The 19,099-nt window shown below is 36.9% G+C and overlaps 1 protein-coding gene across 3 annotated transcripts in view; it reads right to left on the bottom strand.

Moving 5' to 3' along the window:
• The window catches only part of XRN1 (5'-3' exoribonuclease 1), a 137,933-nt gene that overhangs the window by 43,588 nt on the left and 75,246 nt on the right, over window positions 1–19,099 (bottom strand). For all 3 annotated transcript variants that reach the window (XR_004246223.2, XM_032144161.2, XM_032144162.2), the window contains exons 26-32: window positions 16,757–16,846; window positions 16,012–16,147; window positions 10,763–10,819; window positions 10,499–10,631; window positions 5,537–5,606; window positions 2,565–2,772; window positions 1,051–1,146 (exon numbers count right to left, since the gene is read on the bottom strand). Coding sequence is in view for 2 of the 3 variants with exons in the window: in XM_032144161.2 (XP_032000052.1) it covers window positions 1,051–1,146; window positions 2,565–2,772; window positions 5,537–5,606; window positions 10,499–10,631; window positions 10,763–10,819; window positions 16,012–16,147; window positions 16,757–16,846 (790 nt within the window). In the remaining variant the exon portion in view is untranslated. The remainder of the gene's footprint in view (window positions 1–1,050; window positions 1,147–2,564; window positions 2,773–5,536; window positions 5,607–10,498; window positions 10,632–10,762; window positions 10,820–16,011; window positions 16,148–16,756; window positions 16,847–19,099) is intronic.

The following is a 19,099-nucleotide window of genomic DNA, read 5'->3' as shown; positions in this document are numbered from 1 at the left end:
GCCACTGTAGAAAGTAGTTTGGAGAGTTCTCAAAGAACTTAAAACAGAACTACCATTCGACCCAGTAATCCCATTGTTGGGTATATACCCCAGGGAAAATAAACCATTCTTCCAAAAAAACACATACCCACGTATATTAATTGCATTTGCTATTCACAATAGCAAAGACATGGACTCAATCTAAGTGCTCATCAATGGTGGGTAAGATTGATTGATTGATTGATTTAGAGACTGAGTCTTACTCTGTCACCCAGGCTGGAGTGAAATGGGGTGATCTTGGCTCACTGCAACCTCTGGCCTCCCAAGTTCAAGCAACTCTTGTGTCTCACCATCACGAGTAGCTGGCTAATTTTTGTATTTTCAGTAGAGATGGGGTTTCACCATATTGGCCAGGCTGGTCTCGAACTCCTGACCTCCAGTGATCCACCCACCTCAGCCCCTCAAGGTGCTGGGATTACAGGTGTGAGCCACAGTGCCCGGCCAGATTTTTTAAAATGTGGTATATATACACCACAGAATATACACTATGGAATACTATGCAGTCATAAAAAAGAATGAAATAACGTCCTTTGCAGCAACATGGGTGGAACTGAAGGCCATTATGCTAAGTGAATGAACACAGGAACAGAAAACCAAATACTATATGGTTCTCACTTATAAGTGGGAGCTAAGCATTGGGGACACATGGTTATAAAGATGGGAATAACAGACACTGGGGGTTACTACAGATGGGGGAAGATAGGGAGGAGGGGGGAAGGGCTGAAAAACCACCTACTGGGTACTATGCTCACTGCCTGGGTGACAGGATCATTTGTACCCTAAACCTCAGTGTCACACAGTATATTCATGTAACAAACCTGTACATGTATCTCCTGAACCTAAAACAAATAAAGTTGAAATTATTTAAAAAAAAAAAAAGAAAATTCATGATCAAAATTGTCATTTTCTATTTTATGAGATTTCACAGAAAAATAATCATTGTAGTCTTATAAGAAAAATATAAAAATGTTTTCTTTAAATTAATTGTCCATCAAAACAAGGAATACTAACCTTCTCTTGTATAGTTGGCTGAAAGTGTTGCATCTTTCCAGATCCCTGTAAGGACTGCCAAATGTTGCAGAATTCATCATCATCTTTAGTAGGTACCTAGCAAAGTACAAACAATTTCTTCAGAAAATGAAATAGGAAGAAATAAAAATACATATTAAAAATCAAATAATTTATCTATTAATGTTATTCAGTGGTGGACAGGATATTAAACTTTTTTTTTTTTGACTCGGGGTCTTACTCATGTGGGGTCTTGCTCATGTCGCCCAGGCTGGGGAGCTGTGGTAGGGTCATAGGTGACTGTAACCTCAAATTCCTGGGCTCAATCCTCAGCCTCCTGTGGAGCTAGGACTACAAGCGTGTACCACCATGCCCAACTAATTTTTGTTTTGTCTTCTAGGGATGGGTTGCCATGTTTTGCTGTGTTGCCCAGGCTGGTGTTGAACTCCTGCCTCAAGCAGTCCTCCTGCCTTAGCCTCCCAGAGTGTTGGGGTTACAGATGTGAGCTACCACATCCACCCCACACTAACTTTCATTATGTGAAATCTCTTAGTTCCTTTTTTTCTAAAGCTCAGCATAGTAATCACAAAAGTATTCTATGAGAGTGAAACTGGTGTTCTTTATATGCAATTAGTTTTGAATGGTTTTATTTGTTGAAAAATATTTAAAGCATAACAAACACTATAAAAGATTATACTGAATCAATATCCCCACCAACAGATTTTTTGTCTTCTAATGTATTAAAATACATTCTCTCACTCAAATTAACACCTAAAGATTTTATTTTAAAAATCTTCGCCTTACACAAAATAATCTAATAAATTTAAAAATCAACTATTAAGATTAAAACTCTGGAAAAATAGGCACCAAATTTTGACAGTGGTTACCTATGAGATTTGAGAGGCCTTTTGCTTGTGTTTCCTTTGTTATCATCTACTTATCTGTGTTTTCCAATTGGTTTATAATAAACAGGTACTATTTGGATTAAAGAACGTACTTAATAAGCATGAGATTTGGGGTCATGGAATTAAATAAAGTGTCTCACACAAGACAACTCAATTTTTGTCCCCAGAAAGAGGAAATAAAGGAAATCACCCATAAATTGTATGGTAGAAACTTGAAAATTGCTTTTGATAAATGTGATATAATCCTTGCCCTTTATCTTTCAAATTTATGTTATTTATAGCAGATAGCATAGGACATTTGGATTATATAAGAAAAAAATTAAATGTTAACTTGAAATGTAAACATTTAAAGAGAAAACATGGACATTCTTAAGTTCCTTATTTAAATACACTTTTTTCCTTTAATACAAATGTTATTTTATAGCAGAGGTAGAATGCTAGCAATAGCATTCTTTATTAGCCTAGTTATCTTAAATTTGGAATTGACCTGAACCAAAACTTTTTAAATAAAAAAAGGGAAACTAAGTTAAATTAGGTTTACATTTACAAAGTCTGCTGTGATTTGTGATTTGTAAAAGGGGTAGAGGAGAAGTTAAAGACTGAGAGTCTTACTTGAGTAGGAACAAAAAGTGACTGAGGGGAATGGTTGAGGCCTCCCAAATGCCCAGAGGAAACTGATGAATTTGAGCTATGGTGATGTACAGCTGGTTGTGGTTTTACGACGGCTGTCAACTTCTGATTTCCAGTTTCAGAGCGACTCCCATGAGAAAGGTTCACCAAGGCACTTGTTGGCAGTCGATAACCTCTACCAGGTGAGCATCTAAAAGTAAAAAGTTATATCAGGGTCGGAAGGAAAACAATACTAAATGTGTTAGGGAGAAAAGTCAAATAATTTTTGGTGGACAATCCATCATCAGCGTTAGTAAACATTACTTTTTAATTCGGTAGAGGAACCTCAAATCACAGCAATAGCTCAATTTATAAGATGATGTATTTCTAAAAACTTTCCTAAGAGCCTATTTAGTATTTACTAAGAAGAGAAAACCCAACTACGTTCTAGGGGTGTGTGTCGATTTGTTGTTAAGAAGCTTGCATCTTAATTGCTGAATACAACTGAAAATTTAAGAATTGATTTTTTTTTTTTTTTTGAGAGATGAGATCTCACTGTTACTCAGGATGGAGTGCAATGGTGCTATATCCTAACTCACTGCAGTGTCGAACTCCTGGGCTCAAGCAGTCTTCCCATCTCAGCCTCCTGAGTAACTGAGACCACAGGTGCAAGGTACCACATCAGGCATGCTTTTGTATTTTTTTTTAGAGACAGGGTCTCACTATCTTGCCCAGGCTGGTTTTGAACTCCTGGGCTCAAGTGACCCTCCATCCCTGGCCTCCCAAAGTGTTGGGATTACAGGCATGAGCCACCACGCCTGGCCTCAAACGTCTTAAAAACTGTGCAGCCAGGCATGGTGGTTCATGCCTGTAATCCCAGCCACAGCACTTGGGAGGCCAAGGCGGGTAGATCACTTGAGGTCAGAAGTTCAAGACCAGCCTGGCAAACATGTTGAAACTCTGTCTCTATTAAAAATACAAAAAAATTAGCCGGGCATGGTGGCGCACACCTGTAATCCCAGCTACCTGGGAGGCTGAGGCAGGAGAATTGCTTGAACCCGGGAGATGCAGGCTGCAGTGAGCCAAGATTGCGCCACTGCACTGCAGACTGGGCAACAGTGCGAGAATCTGTCTCATAAAATAAAATAAAACAAAACAAACAAAAACAAAAACAAAAAAATGAAAACTACAGTTTGGGCAGTCTAGGTTATGAAAGCTCAGGAGCATGGAACCATTCTCAGTATGGCTCTTCCTAAGCAACAGGGTAAATGTTAGCTTTGATCTCATTTGTCTATTGGTCAAATGTGGAGTCCAGCCCTTTTCCCCCTCATTTTCCCATCTTAAAGTTCTGGGCCTGTACCTGGAAAGGCTTAAGAGACAAGTATTTGTGATTTCCATCCTTCATGGCCTTGATAAACGTGTCAGATATTAAAGATACCTTCTCTTGTTAAGTTTTCAACTCTATCACCTATTTTTTTTCTCTTTGAGAGTGTAATTTTCTTATATTGAAAGAAAATGGAAAAGCAGAGTTCTATAAGAAACCTTTGTAAGTTCAAGGTTGCTAGGAAGTATCTATTTTCATGAGAACTAAACTTACTAAAGATTCTGTATTACAGAAATGAATACACTGCAGGCAGGTAATCTTTTACCCAGCTCTCTATCAGTCAATAAATTCACTGTCCCTTACTAGGAGAGGGAGAAAAAAAGACACTGAGGAAAAAAACCACAAAAATATACTTAAAATCTATTTTGAAAAGTTAGTGAATCAAAGGTATTGGTAATCAAACATTTTCATGAAAAATAAAATCAGACAGGAGATCCGGATTCTGCTGCTGTATGTGAAGAGTACAGACTGGAGAAGTCTTTGAGTAACAAGCATATTTAAGTTGCAAAACAATAATAATAGCATCCTGAAGGTGACTACTTGGTATAACGCCCAAAGACTGTGATTTCATGCAAGGAGGTTAAAAAAGGGTAATTAATTTTTTATTTTAATTACTCATTCATCAAAATAGAGGAGAAAAGGAAACTAAGCTAAATTCAGTTCAAATTTTCCAGCTGATTTTTAGAAAGTAGAAAACTGGAAAAGATTTCATCTCATCCTCACAATAACCTAGGGAAGTATGTATATATCTTCATTACAGATGAGGAAATTGAGGGTCAGACACTTAATTAACCTATCCAAGGTAATACAGCGTTTAAGTGTGAGTTTACACCATGGTGCCTCTCATTTTATCATGATACTTGTTCCTATAACTTTAAACTTTCTATTGGCACTTTCCCCCAAAATACTTGTCTTACCTGTGTTAAATTAAAAACAATTTAACCCTCTTCCTTTAAACCTCCTAACCTCCAGTTAACTTTCTCCTTTCCTTTATAGTCAAACTTCCCAAGTGTTGCCTCAATTTCGTCTCCATTACTACACCTGCCATTCACTTCTCAAATCATGCCAATCTGTCGTGAGTACCTACAACTCCACTAAAATTGGTGACAAAGATATACATGTCACTAATTTCAAAGGACATTTCTATTCCTGAAGTTATTTAACCCTAATACCATTGTTTACATATGCTATTCCCTCTTCCTGTGCACATGTCATTATTCCCCCCTTTTTTCCCTGGTTAGCTATTATTCATTCTTCAAGTTCTATCTTAAATACCACTTCCTCAAACAGACCTTTCTGTTACTCGCAGGACGGGTCATACTCTTTATAAAAACCTGCACTTCTTCCTAGTGCTTGCCATGTTTTAATTACATAATTAATAATGTAATCAGTTGCTTAATTACCTCCCTCACTAAAATGAAAGCTCTATGAGGACAGAAAGCATGTCTGCCTTATTCAGTGTTACATCCCTAGTAGCAAGTATGTCTTACACATACCACGAACAGAAATTGTAAACAAATAAAAAGTAATGTAAAGTCACAGGCCACACGAACATATTCACAAAGGGCAATTATCATTGGGAAATACAAACCTTATTGTTAACCCTCCAGGAAATTCTTCATCAAATAATACTTCAAATAATACATCAGCTTCTCTATTAGCTGTTACAACAGAGAGAGAAAAAGAGACACTAAAAAATCATATGATGAAAAATCAACAGATAAGTTTTTGGAGTGTTTGGAAGTATTTATTATAAAAATTCTGGATATGATATAAAATATTCAGGATATGAACAATGGCATAATATTAATAAATATTAAACATTATCTTCAATTGGGCAGTTATGATTCCTTATGTTTCTTTATACTTCTACTACATACATATGTATCTATGAATAATATATAGTATTGTTTTGCAAGTTTTGAAACATATACATGATATCATAGAGAATGTATTATTTTGCAACTTATTTTTATTTCTTTCAACATTATATTTGTGAGATTCACCCACGTAAACATGTGCATTCAGTTTTCTGGATATATAGTATCCCATCTATGGTATACAATAATTTATCTATTCTCCTGCCGATAAACATTTAGGTGATTTCTAACTTTTGCTATTATAAACAATGCTACAATGAACATGCAAATGTGTCCTTTATGCAGGTGAATATTCCCTAGGTTAAAAGTGAAAACTGCTGGGTCTTAGGGCATGTACTTTTTTAAAAAAAAAAAACAGCCTTACTGGGCTGGGCCCAGTGGCTGACGCCTGTAATCCCAGCACTTTGGGAGGCCGAGGCGGGTGGATCACGAGGTCAGGAGATCAAGACCATCCTGGCTAACACAGTGAAACCCTGTCTCTACTAAAAATACAAAAAAAAAATTAGCCAGGCATGGTGGCAGGCGCCTGTTGTCCCAGCTAGTTGGGAAGCTGAGGCAGGAGAATGGCATGAACTTGGGAGGTGGAGCTTGCAGTGAGCCGAGATTGCATCACTGCACTCCAGCCTGGGCGACAGAGCGAGAGTCCGTCTCAAAAAACAACAACAACAACAACAACAGCAACAACAACAAAACAGCCTTAGTGAAGTATAACTGACATATGATACACTGCACATATCTGAAATATACAAGTTAATGAGTTTTAACATACATAATTAACCATGAAGCCATGATAAATAGGATAATCATTTCCAAAACTTTCCATGTCCTTTTGTAATCTGAATCCTCCTAATCCAGGCAACAACTAAAACTCTGCTGTCACCATAAGTTACTTTACATTTGTAGAATTTTATGTAAATGAAATAATATAATGTGTATTCCTCGTTTGTCTGGCTTCTTTGAGCATAATTATTTTGAGAGTCACCTATGTTGTGTTTATCAGTAGTTGTTTCTTTTTTATAGCTGAGAAGTATTCCACTGCATATGTATCCAAGAATTTGTTTATCCATTCATCTGCTGATGGGGATTTAGATTATTTCTAGTTTTTGGTTATTACATATAAAGCTGCTATGAAGATTCATGAACAAGGCTTTATGTGGATTTAAGCCCTCATTTCTCTTGGGTAAATACCCACCTATGAATGGGATGGCTGGGCCCTATGTTATGATGTATGTTTAATTTTTTAAGGACTTACCTTCATCATGATAGCCCACCAATGTGGGGAGAAAAAAACCCACTAAACTACTTTCCAAAGTGGTTTTATCTTTTACATTACAACTGGCAATATAGGAGAGTTCTAGTTGCCCTATATCATTGTCAACACTTGGTATAATCACTCTTTTAAATTTAAGTCTTTCTGTACGTGGTAATATCTTATTTGGTTTTAATTTGTATTTCCCTAACAACGAATGATGTTGAGCATCTTTTCATGTGCTTATTTGCCATCCATATATCTTCTGTGGTAAAATATCTGTCCAGCTATTTTGATCATTTTAAAAATTGGGTTGATTTATTTTAAGTTGTAAAAAACTTATATAGTCTAAATAAAAGCATTTTGTTGGATTTATGTTTTGCTAATATTTGCCTTTTCATTTCTGTAATGGTGTCTTTTGAAGAGGGTTGGTTTTTTTAAAATTTTGATGAAGTCTAAAGTAGCAATTTTGTTCTTCTTTCTTTCTTTACTTTCTTTTCTTTTCTTTTTTTTTTTTTTTGAGACAGAGTCTTGCTCTGTTACCCAGGCTGGAGTGCAGTGGTGTGATCTCAGCTCACTGCAACCTCCACCTCCTGTGTTCAAGAGATTCTCCTGCCTCAGCCTCCTGAGTAGCTGGGATTACAGAAGCCTGCCACCAATCCAGGCTAATTTTTGTATATATATTTTTTGAGATGGAGTCTCGATCTGTCACCCAGGCTAGAGTGCAATGGCATGATCTCAGCTCGCTGCAACCTCTGCCTCCCAGGTTCAAGTGATTCTTCTGCCTCAGCCTCCCAAGTAGCTGGGATTACAGGCACACACCACCATGCCTGACTAATTTTTGTATTTTTAGTAGAGATGGAGTTTCACCATATTGGCCAGGCTGATCCCGAACTCCTGACCTTGTGAGCCGCCCACCTTGGTCTCCCAAAGTGCTGGGATTACAGGCATGAGCTACCACGCCCGTCCCTAATTTTTGTATTTTTAGTAGAGATGGGATTTCATCATGTTGGCCAGGCTGGTCTCGAACTCCTGATTTCAAGTGATCCACCCGCCTTGGCCTCCCAAAGTGCTGGGATTACAGGCATGAGCGCCTGGCCTTTTTTTCTTCTCCCCCCAACCCCCCGCCTCCATCCCTCCCCTAGCCTTTTTTTCTTTTCTTTTTCCTTCCCTCCCTCCTGCTCTGGTCTTTTCTTCTTTTCTTTTTCTCTCCCTCCCTTCTTTTCTTTCTTTCTTCCCTTCTTCCCCTCCTTCCCTCTCTCCCTCCCTTCCTTTCTTCCTTTTCTCTCTCTCTCTCTCTTTCTTTTTTTGACAGGGTCTCAGTCTGTCACCCAGGCAGGAGTGCAGCGGTGCAATCATGGCTCACTGCATCTCCGATCTCCTGGGCTCAAGTGATTCTCCCACCTCAGCCTCCTCATTAGCTGGGAGTACAGGCGCACAACACCATGCCTGGCTAATTAAAAAAAAATTTTTTAGTAAAGACAGAGTTTCACTTTGTTACCCAGACTGGTCTCAAAACTCCTGGGCTCAAGCAATCCTCCCACCTTGGCCTCCCAAAGTGTTGGGATTACAAGTGTGAGCCATGGCACCTGGCTGGCAATTCTCTTTCAGACTCTCTATGTGTTATTTAAGATATCTTTACTGAATTCTAGGTTATTAAGATTTTCTCCTAAAAGTTCTATAATTTTAGCTCTTACATTTATGTCTTCGATTCATTTTGAGCTAATTTCTATAGAAGATGTAAGGTAAGGAGTTGTGGATTTTTTTTTTTTTTTGCATATGGTGTCTAATTGTTCCAACACCATTTTTTTTCTTTTACACTAAACAAGTCCTCAATATATACAGCACGATTTTTCAATTAAATTACATTTTTTTTTCTTATTACTCACCACTATACTAATGGGGACAGCACCATTTGTTAAAGACATTATCCCTTCTTCATCAAATTATCCTGGCATTGTTGTAAAATCAATTGACCATATAGGTTTGGGTCTATCTCGGGACTCTGATTATATTCCATTGATCTATATGTCATCTTTATATTAATTCACACTGTTTTTCATAACTCTAGCTTTGTAAAGTTTTGAAATCAGGTAGGGTAAATTCTCCAACTTTGTCCTTCTTTTTCAATTTTTTCTGGTTAGTCTAGAGCCTTTGCTTTTTAAATAAATTTTACAACCAGCTTATCAATTTCTACAAAACAGGCTGCTGGGATCTTGATCGGGATTTCTTTGACGTATAAATCAAAGCAACTGATTTCACTGACATCTTAACAATAGTGAGTCTTCCAAAAAACTAAAAAACAAAATTAGGGAAGAAAATTCTTTTAGTTATGTGGGCAGGAAGATTCAAAGAGGATCTACAAATGGAAAATGTACAGAACCACTGTTCAAATTTAGGTAGGAATCAGGGGAAGGAGTTCAAATCCCAGCTCTGCCACTTATCTTTGTAAACACAGGAAGGTTACTTAACTTCTCAGGTGAAGAAATAACGCCCACCCCTTGGGTGATAGTGAGGGTTAAATGCAAAATGTGTTAGTGCCTGGCACATTGCTGGCACTAATTAAGCAGTTCTCTTCAGCTAGTGGCCTGCCTGTTCTTCTTACTTTTGGGATAGTGAGACCAAGAGGTTCAGTGCCTGGGATATATATAGAGGAACAGTGCTGCCAGCACACTGACTCCTGGGTGCATGATGCTGCTTCATGCTGGCACTAACTTTTTTTGAATCTATGCTATAAAGCTGGTTATTCTAGGAATATCTTTGGGGGCACATTCAGATATTTAGCTGCTGCTTCCTTTTTTTCCCCCTTCTCTGATTTTTTTTTTTCACCATCTTAGCCACTTTTAAGTGTATGGTACAGTAATGTGAACTGTATGTACACTGTTGTGCAACAGATTTATAGGTCTATTTTATATATGCAATTTAGTTGTATTCATAAAGTCCAAATTAATATACACATTTAATTTTCAAATCTTTTAACTGTAACTAATGTAATATATATTTAATCTCAGAAACTAAGTGATTACAATGAAATTTAATCTCAGAAAATAAATGATTACAAGGAAAATAAAGCTCTGAGCAATGAAACTCGTGAGAAGCAATGAAAATTCTCTATCAGTTTCATGAAAACATGTATGCTCACCAAGATCTTGCATAATTTTAATGTGATATAAAACTACTAAATTCTCAGCAGCCCCTTCTCAGTTTCTCCTTTTAATCTCTTTCCAGATTATACAATAAAAAACAGAAGAGTTTTTTTTCTCTGAAAAGTATAACCTAAAAAAAATTTAACTAAAACATAAAAAGGTTTAGTTTGTTTCTGCTTTATAGTCACTTTCTGGTTAGATATAAAAAACAGACAAGCCTGTGTATTACTTTACAATATAAATTACGTTAAAGACATTTTCAAGTATTAGGATATTACCTCCTTTTATTCCTATGATGGTGCCTCGAAGGCCAACTGGAACTGAGAAGTTTTCTCTCACATTTACAACACGGTCAAAAAGACAAAATTCTGCATCCCGATCAGGAATGATTCCATGTTGCTGTTCTAAAGGCTGAAGAGAAGAAGGCTATTAATTATAATAAACAAAAAAAATTTTCATACTAATATACTGAAAACATTTTTGTTCCTTTCATGCATTCAAAGTGAAAACAACAACTCTGAATTCTTTGATAGGAAACTTACTCTGTATAGCAAATGGGGCTTCACTGTTACTCGCACCTTCTTATTATTCTTTCTTTGCTGAGGAAAAAGAAAAATTGTTAAATATTTTTAAAATATAAAATTATAAAATCACTAAACTACTACTTCCACATGTCTGAATTTTAAAAAGCCAAATGAAGAGATTAATTTTTAAAATATTTAAAGTTCTGCAGCTGCAGCAAGGAGAAATAAAATAAACACATATAAAATGCCTATAGCCTAAATTATTATTTAAAAATTTTTTAAAGTAAAATTTTTTTGCTGAAGTATAAGACAGCATGGGGAGGAAAATGCAAAATTATAAGTATAGAGGCCAATGAACTTTTATAGTGTATCTATGTATAACTATACCTGGTTCAAGAAACAACATAGCTAAGCGCAACACAAGAAATCCTTTCCATCTCCTCCCAGTTACTACCCTTTCCAGAAGTAACCTTACTTCTAACACAAAAGATTACATCTGTCTGTTTTGGCCTTTATATAAACGCTATCCTATTCAAATGTCTTTTTTATAACTATAAAAAGAATTACATACAATGGCCAACAAAGATGTATATATTTTTAAAAAGTATCAAGTACTGACCTATGACAATACCATGAATTTTGTGGCCACTTATAAAAATTATGGTGGCATTTATTTGACAAAACCCTTTGCTTTGAATTTATTGTAAAATTCAATATTAGAATCTTTTCATTATCTAAAAAATGCTGGAAGAAGACTTTTCTCCTATCTTTGATACTTGCTAGTTCTGTGAACTCACACTTAACTACTTTAGGCATCAGCCTCCTTCCATCTGTAAGATGGACATATTACCTGTTCTAATAAAAACGTGAGAAAAATTTATATCCTTTACAATTTATAAACTACTATTCATACTAAAAAAATTTAAAGTTAATTCTTATAGAATTTTAAAAATTACAGCAGTTTAATTATATGGCAGTCACCTCTCTTTAGAACATAGCTTACGGGAATAAGTACAGAAGGACACAGAACGGATCCAGGCTATAGAATCCATAAACTATAGGGTTCATGTATTTACATACTATAAAATGCTCAAGCCTTTAAACAGTGTCTATTTTCTTTTGTTATAAGACATTTCATTTATTCTTTCAATGAATATTTACTGAGATCCATTTGTGTGCTATATATTGATTAATCCAGGTGCTGGCGATAAAGCAGTGAACTGTTCTCTTACTCTAGTTGAGGGATATATACAAGAAACAAAATAAGGAAGATACATAGCATGCTAGCAGGTAAAAAGCCTAGAGAAAAATGAAGCAGTTAAGGAGGACAGCAGTAGGGGGAGACATTACAATTTTAATAGAGTGAACAGTGAAGGCCTTAATGACAAAGTATCTATGCTCTCAGCCCACAGCCGACTAGATGCACTAAAAGACTACAACAGCAAAAGGAAAGACTATGAAGAGATTTAAGGGAACTTTAAAAAGCAGGCACAGTGAGGTATTGCATATCAAAAAACAACCCATATGCTCTAAGACATTAACAGGCATTATTACACTATAGCATTGATTAAGGGACATGCATCAAAACTGATTCAACAGGCAAACGAATAAGCTGCGTAATGTTCATAATAGGCCCAACCCATATCTAATGTATGAGAAGTTTGGGGACTGGCTACTCAAAATGTGATTACCTAAGAGCTTATTAGAAATGCAGAATCTTGGCCAGGTGAAGAGGCTTACACCTGTAATCCCAGCACTTTGGGAGGCCGAGGCAGGTGGATCACCTGAAGTCAGGAGATCAAGACCAGCCCGACCAACACGGAGAAACCCCGTCTCTACTAAAAATACAAAATTAGCCGAGCATGGTGGTACATGCATGCAGTCCCAGCTACTCAGGAGGCTGAGGCAGGAGGATCACTTGAGCCAGGGATCGCAACTTGAGTTGAGATCGCACCATTGCACTCCAGCCTGGGCAACAAGAGTGAAACTCGGTCTCAAAAAAAAAAAAAAAAGAAAGAAAGAAAAATGCAGAATCTCAAGTCAGACCCTAGACCTGCTGAATGAAAACTATATTTTAACAAGATTCTCTGGTCATTTGTTTGTATCTGAAAGTTTGGGAAGCACTGCTCTAGCGGTAGAACCCAGAATTTTATTCTAATTTTACCAATAAGGAAATAGAGGTATGGAAGGGAAGTTCTGCCAGTAATTTTGATAATTAGCAGAGTTTGGAAACCATGTTCCAACAAGAAAACTGACTTTTTTTTTTTTTTTTGAGACAAGGTCTTGCTCTGTCGCCCAGGCCAGAGTGCAGTGACGTGATCATGGCTCACTGCAGCCTCAAACTCCCTGGCTCAAGTGATCCTCCTGCCTTGGCCTCCTGAGTAGCCGGGACCACAGGCGTGTGCCACCATGCCTGGTTAATTTTTTTATTTTTTGTGGAGATGTTGCCCAGACTGGTCTCAAACTCCTGACCTCAAGCGATCCACCCATCTCCCAAAGTGCTGGGATTACAGCTGTGAGTCACCGTGCCCAGCCAACTACTGATACTTTTAATGATGGTCCTGCATTACTAAGAAAAGTTTAAATTATCTTCAGAATTATAGTGTTTTTTAGTTTTTTTCTCCTTTTATTGACCTAGTAACATAATCCTGAAAGAAAAAAAAAAAATCACTCATAACTGCACCTCCCTGACACATTAACAGGTTTAAGAAAACTCCTGTCTTATCTATATGCATATATGTATGATTATATATATGATTATATATAATATATATCAAATGATATGGAGTTAATATATTAATGTTCATATACAAATGTGTATTTATATAAACATTTATGCATATATGTATGATTATTATATTGAATGATATGGAGTTAATAAATGTTTATGTATAAATGTGTATTTATATAAACATTTAATTTATAAACATAAATTTAACACATATATATATATATAAAATGATATGGAGTCTCACTCTGTTGCCCAGGCTGGAGTACAGTGGCACAGTCTCGGCTCACTGCAACCTCCGCCTCCCAGGCTCAAGTGATTCTCCTGCCTCAGCCTCCCAAGTAGCTGGGATTACAGGTACTCGCCACCATGCCTGGCTAATTTTTGTATTTTTATTAGAGACAGGGTTTCACCATGTTGGCCAAGCTGGTCTCGAACTCCTGACCTCAGGTGATCCGCCCGCCTTGGCCTCCCAAAGTGCTGGGATTACAGGCATGAGCCACTGCACCTGGCCTATATGCACATATATATTTTAAAATGTAATCAAAATAATAGACTAAAACGTTGTATATGTATCTTCCATTTGTAAAGTAAAGGGAAAATGTGTGAAACATTTTAGAAAGCTCTGAATCCAAATGGGTTAAAATTGGGGGGCTTAAGGTTTTAAACATTTGTTAACTGGAAAACTCACCTCAAAAATGATGCTGAACAAACTGATTTCACTCTACATTGAAGGGCAATTAAAAAGAAATACAGGCTTTCTATCCTCAGCTGAAAATAAATGACCTTTCAAAAATTAAACTCTTGGCTCTGAGCCTTATATTTTTTCCTAAAGAGAAAAAGAGTCATCTAGTGGTGATTTTCTAGACTATAATCACAGCTCTTCAGTGTGTGACAGGATAATTTAAATAATAATTAATAAAAGCATCTAAGCATTATTAGGCATTAATAATAGCTAGGCATTATGAGAAGCAGTTTACTCAGTATTAACTCAGTTAATCTTTTTGAGGACACTCTGAGGCAGGTACTATTTTATTCTAATTTTACCAATGAGGAAACAGAGGTATGGAAGGAAAGGTTAAGTTTCTTGCCTAAGGTTATTAATATTGAAAAACCGATTCAAACTCAGGGTGTTAGGGGTGACAGCTCCAGAGCCCAGTTCTTAACTTATTCTGCAATTAATTCGAACAAGAGAACGCTGTATTGGCAAGGCTACAGCATTTTAATACAAAGGGCAAATTTGTGAAAAATGAAATCAAAAGTTGAAAAAAGCAAAATAATCAATTCATTTTCTATTGATAAAAAACGCAACCCTACTGTAAAAGTCTACTCCTTAAAAGAACGCGAGATGTAAGAAATAGGAGAGATTGAGGGAGTTCAAAAATTTTTAGTAACTCAATGAGTGTATGAGTTAAGAAAAGTACATTTTAGGCCAGGCACGGTGGCTCACGTCTGTAATCCCAACACTTTGGGAGGCTGAGGCAGGTGGATCACCTGAGGTCAGGAGTTCAAGACCAGCCTGGCCAACAAGGCAAAACTCCGTCTCTACTAAAAAATACAAAAATTAGCTGGGCAAGGTGGCAGGTACCTGTAATCCCAGCTACTCGGGAGTCTGAGGCAGGAGAATCGCTTGAATCTGGGAGGTGGAGGTTGCAGTGAGCTGAGATCGCGCCACTTCACTCCAGCCTGGGTGACAGAGTGAGACTCTGTCTCCAAAATAAAAAAAAAACAAAACAAGAGTATATTTTAGAATTGATTGTCAAAAGTCAATTAAATTTTTTTGTTCTACAAAAAGATGAACTGTGTCTTTAAAGAATGCAGTTAGAGGCTGGGTGTGGTGACTCACACCTGTAATCCCAGCACTTTGTGAGGCTGAGGCAGGCAGATCACCTGAGGTCAGGAGTTCAAGACCAGCCTGGCCAACATGGTGAAATGCCGTCTCTACTAAAAAATACAAAAATTAGCTGGGCATGGTGGCAGGCGCCTGTAATCCCAGCTACTCAGGAGGCTGAGGCAGGAGAATTGCTTGAACCTGGGAGGCGGAGGTTGCAGTGAGCCAAGACTGTGCCACTGCACTCCAGCCTGGGCAACAGAGACTCTGTCTCAAAGAAAAAAAAAAAAAAAGAATACAGTTAGAACAGGAAGAAACAGGGGATTATTAACCTTATTCTCAAACTTTCTACTGTAACTAAAATACAAAATATTAATTCCCAATATTGGAAACACTACAAGGGCATAACATTTAAATACTATGGCTTTTGTATGTTGAAAATATAATTTTATAAGTTTATAATTAGTTATGATGGCTAATGCAGCCATTAACATATTAGTGCTATACAATATAAATTTGGCATAACACTCTTCGCTACTAAATGCTACTGTTAATGGTTAGAACTTTTTTAAATTACAGGATTATTTGATACTAATTAGAATCACTAAGTATATGTTTTATTTGGTTGAAACACAATGAATTACTTGTAAAGTACAGTCCATTTAATTCCAAATCTCATCAATAATCTTGGTTACTGAAAGTTAGTACCTTGCACTTTTCGACTTCTTCCTCAATTTTCTCAACAATAGCTGCATCCAGAATTTGTAAATCACAAGAAGAACGAGATAAAGTACTGACAGGATGTCCTTTTAGCCAAGTAATAATTTCTTGAACTTTGTCAGCACTAAAGCAAAAACAGTAATTTTAAAAATTTGATTAAAACTTTCTCAGGGCTATAAATTATAAAAGACATCAAACTTATATAACTAATAATCAGTCACTGAACTTAATCGGGACTAATTATAAATCTAATGCAAATATGGACATGTTACCTCTCAGTAATTAAAAGACACACAAAAAGATTAATTTAAAAGTATTTGTTGATATAAAGAAAATTTAAGCTCTTAAAGCAAAAATGAAACAATGCAAAAAATAAAACACAAAACAAAACAAAAAGAAGTAACAAGACACGCCTGTAATCCCAGCACTTTGGGAGGCCAAGGAGCATGGCCTGAGCCTAGGAGTTAAAAAAAAAAAAAAATTAGTCAAATGTGGAGGCGTACGCCTATAGGCCCAGCTACTCAGGAGGCTGAGGTAGGAGGATTGTTTGAGTCCAGGGAACCAAGGCTGAAGTGAGCCATGTCTGAGCCACCGCATTCGGGCAAGAGAGTAAGAACCTGCCTCAAAAAAAAAAAAAAAAAAGTAATATGAAATTCTTGACAAACCAGCCGCACTTGTCATTGAAAACGCTCAATTGAACTATGAGGTAACAAATATCATAAATCTTGCTTACCCATTCTCATTTTCTCCAGGCCAAATGTCATCTTCATAGAACACATCCTCTTGGCTATTTTTGGCTATATAATTAAATAGTTCTGGAGCTCTGGTCAAACAAACAAAAATATTGTCTTAAAATACATATGGTTAACTTCAGATAAACTTCCTACATAATAATTTCAGATCCTAAAGAGACATATAAAACTTCTTGAGGACTACTATAGTATTAATAAGGGATATTATTAAAAGCAATAGAAAGTGTAAGACTGGTAAGTCAGAGTACTCCTAGACCCTCAAAAAACTCCCACTGGCTAAGGTTCAAGTCATAAACTTATAATAAACTTCAATTACTGACTCTACCCTCTTTCATTATAATGACAACTGATGGACAAAAATGGTATCTACAGGTTAGTTTTCTAATTTTCATAACAAAACTAGAGCACTCTACGATACAACAAATTAAAATAGATTAAAGGCGTCTTTTGATAATTCTCAAAACTCCATTTCTTTCTGAAGAGTGCAGGACTTTTGGATACATATAGCAAATTGAACGTATGTGCTTATCTTCCACCCCTCACCAATCCATTAAAATGACAATATAGTATAAAAAAGAGCACAGACTTAGAGAGACAGATGAAAAATGAAGCACAGTATCTGGTGGCATATATAACCTGTTAAAATTTTAGAAATAGGAAACTGGATGAATGAATATTATCTGATTTGACAGACAGGAATAAGTTGAATCCTGAACTACCAGTGGGGGAAGTCAATAAGAAGCAAGTTGACTTAAAACACAGAACACTCTGAAAAAGCTCAGGAATTATAGGTTCCAGGTACATTTGAAAGTGTGGGGTGAGGTTTAGTAAGATTTAAAGTTTGTATAACAAGCAGTTATACTGTCATGTGGTTGCCTGCCTACCACCCCAGCATATGACCTGTAGCGTATATTTTAAAGAGGTCAAATACATACTCTAGCCTTGTGTATACCAGTCACAGCGACTTAGGGGTGAGGAAGGCGTAAGGAGGAGAGGACAGGTGTTATACTGAAAACAGGGAATTAATGAAAGCATAAATACTATACAATGTGTCAGTAGGAAGCATAAGGTCTCTAGGAATGGACTCTGGGATGGAGATAAGCATGCAGGAAGTTTAGTAGGGAGTGCTTGTTTGATCAACACCCGTGGAAGGGAAGGGAGAGGAAGAAAGCAGAATTGGGCACAGGAAGATGCTGGGCTGTGATCAATTCTCAATGAATTCCTTGGCCAGCCCCACAAAGATCTCAAACTGGGATGGCCCTTCAGACCTGCCATGAATTGGGGCAATCAGAATGTCTGGGCTTCTACACCTCCTTATAGATCAGGCATTGATTTGTAGCTGTTGTGGGAAGGGAAAGTAACCTTAAGTGAGGCAGTTCTCCTCATCCAGGCAATTACTAAAGAGGGCTCACAGCTGAGGGCTGCCAGAAAGCAGCATTCCTGCCGCAAGGGGATAGGTCTTTCAGTCTTGAAAAGTGGTCTGGGAGGTGTATCACAGTATCCACTTGGTAATGAAACCTTCTTTCCCTGGTTAACTTCCAGAATACTGGCAATCAGTTTAATCCACTACATTCATATCCACTGTCAAGGAAAAGGGTGGAGGCCACCTCTCGGGGAAAGAAAAGATAAACATGCAGGTAGTGATACTAGGAGGTCCTCTGTAGAAACAGGAAAGTCCCTCCTGATCCACCTGATAAACCCCACCTAAGTACACTAAATTTCCAATCAGCTATTTAGTGCCTCATTCTTAAATATAATTGGCTATCAAAGATCACCAGACAAGAACAACAACAAAAAAACTTTAACATTGAAAGAGAGTCTAAATCAAACAGGAAGAAAAAAAGCAATTTGAGAAAACAGAAAACACAAAAAATAGAAGGAAAAATCCTAGAATTATCTTCAGAGAAATAAATGAAGATATTCCCCTCACTGTAAGAACAAGATGCTATATATAGCCAGAGAATAAGGACACACTTCTAGAAATTAAAATGATTAAATCAAATAGAAATTTTAAATGATAAACAATAAAGTTGAATGAATTTCCCAGAGTAGAACGGAAGTATAACAATATAGGAAATGGATGAGGAGAGATAAAACTAAGAGGATTAATCCAGAAGGTCTAAGATTTAACTAAAAGGATTCCCAGAAATAGAAAGCAGGAAAAAAACAGTGAGGAGAAAATTATCAAATAAATAATAAGAGAAAGTTTCTCAGAATGGAAGGGCATCAGTTTCAAGCCTGAAAGAGCTGAACAGGAGAAGGGAAGAAAAAAGATCCATACCAAGGCACACATCCTCACATTATTAAAAAGCACCAGTAAAGGA

This window comes from Hylobates moloch, unplaced genomic scaffold (genome assembly GCF_009828535.3).
Source record: "Hylobates moloch isolate HMO894 unplaced genomic scaffold, HMol_V3 SCAFFOLD_22, whole genome shotgun sequence".
Classification (NCBI taxonomy): Eukaryota; Metazoa; Chordata; class Mammalia; order Primates; family Hylobatidae; genus Hylobates; species Hylobates moloch.
This window is presented reverse-complemented; position numbering and strand designations above follow the sequence as displayed.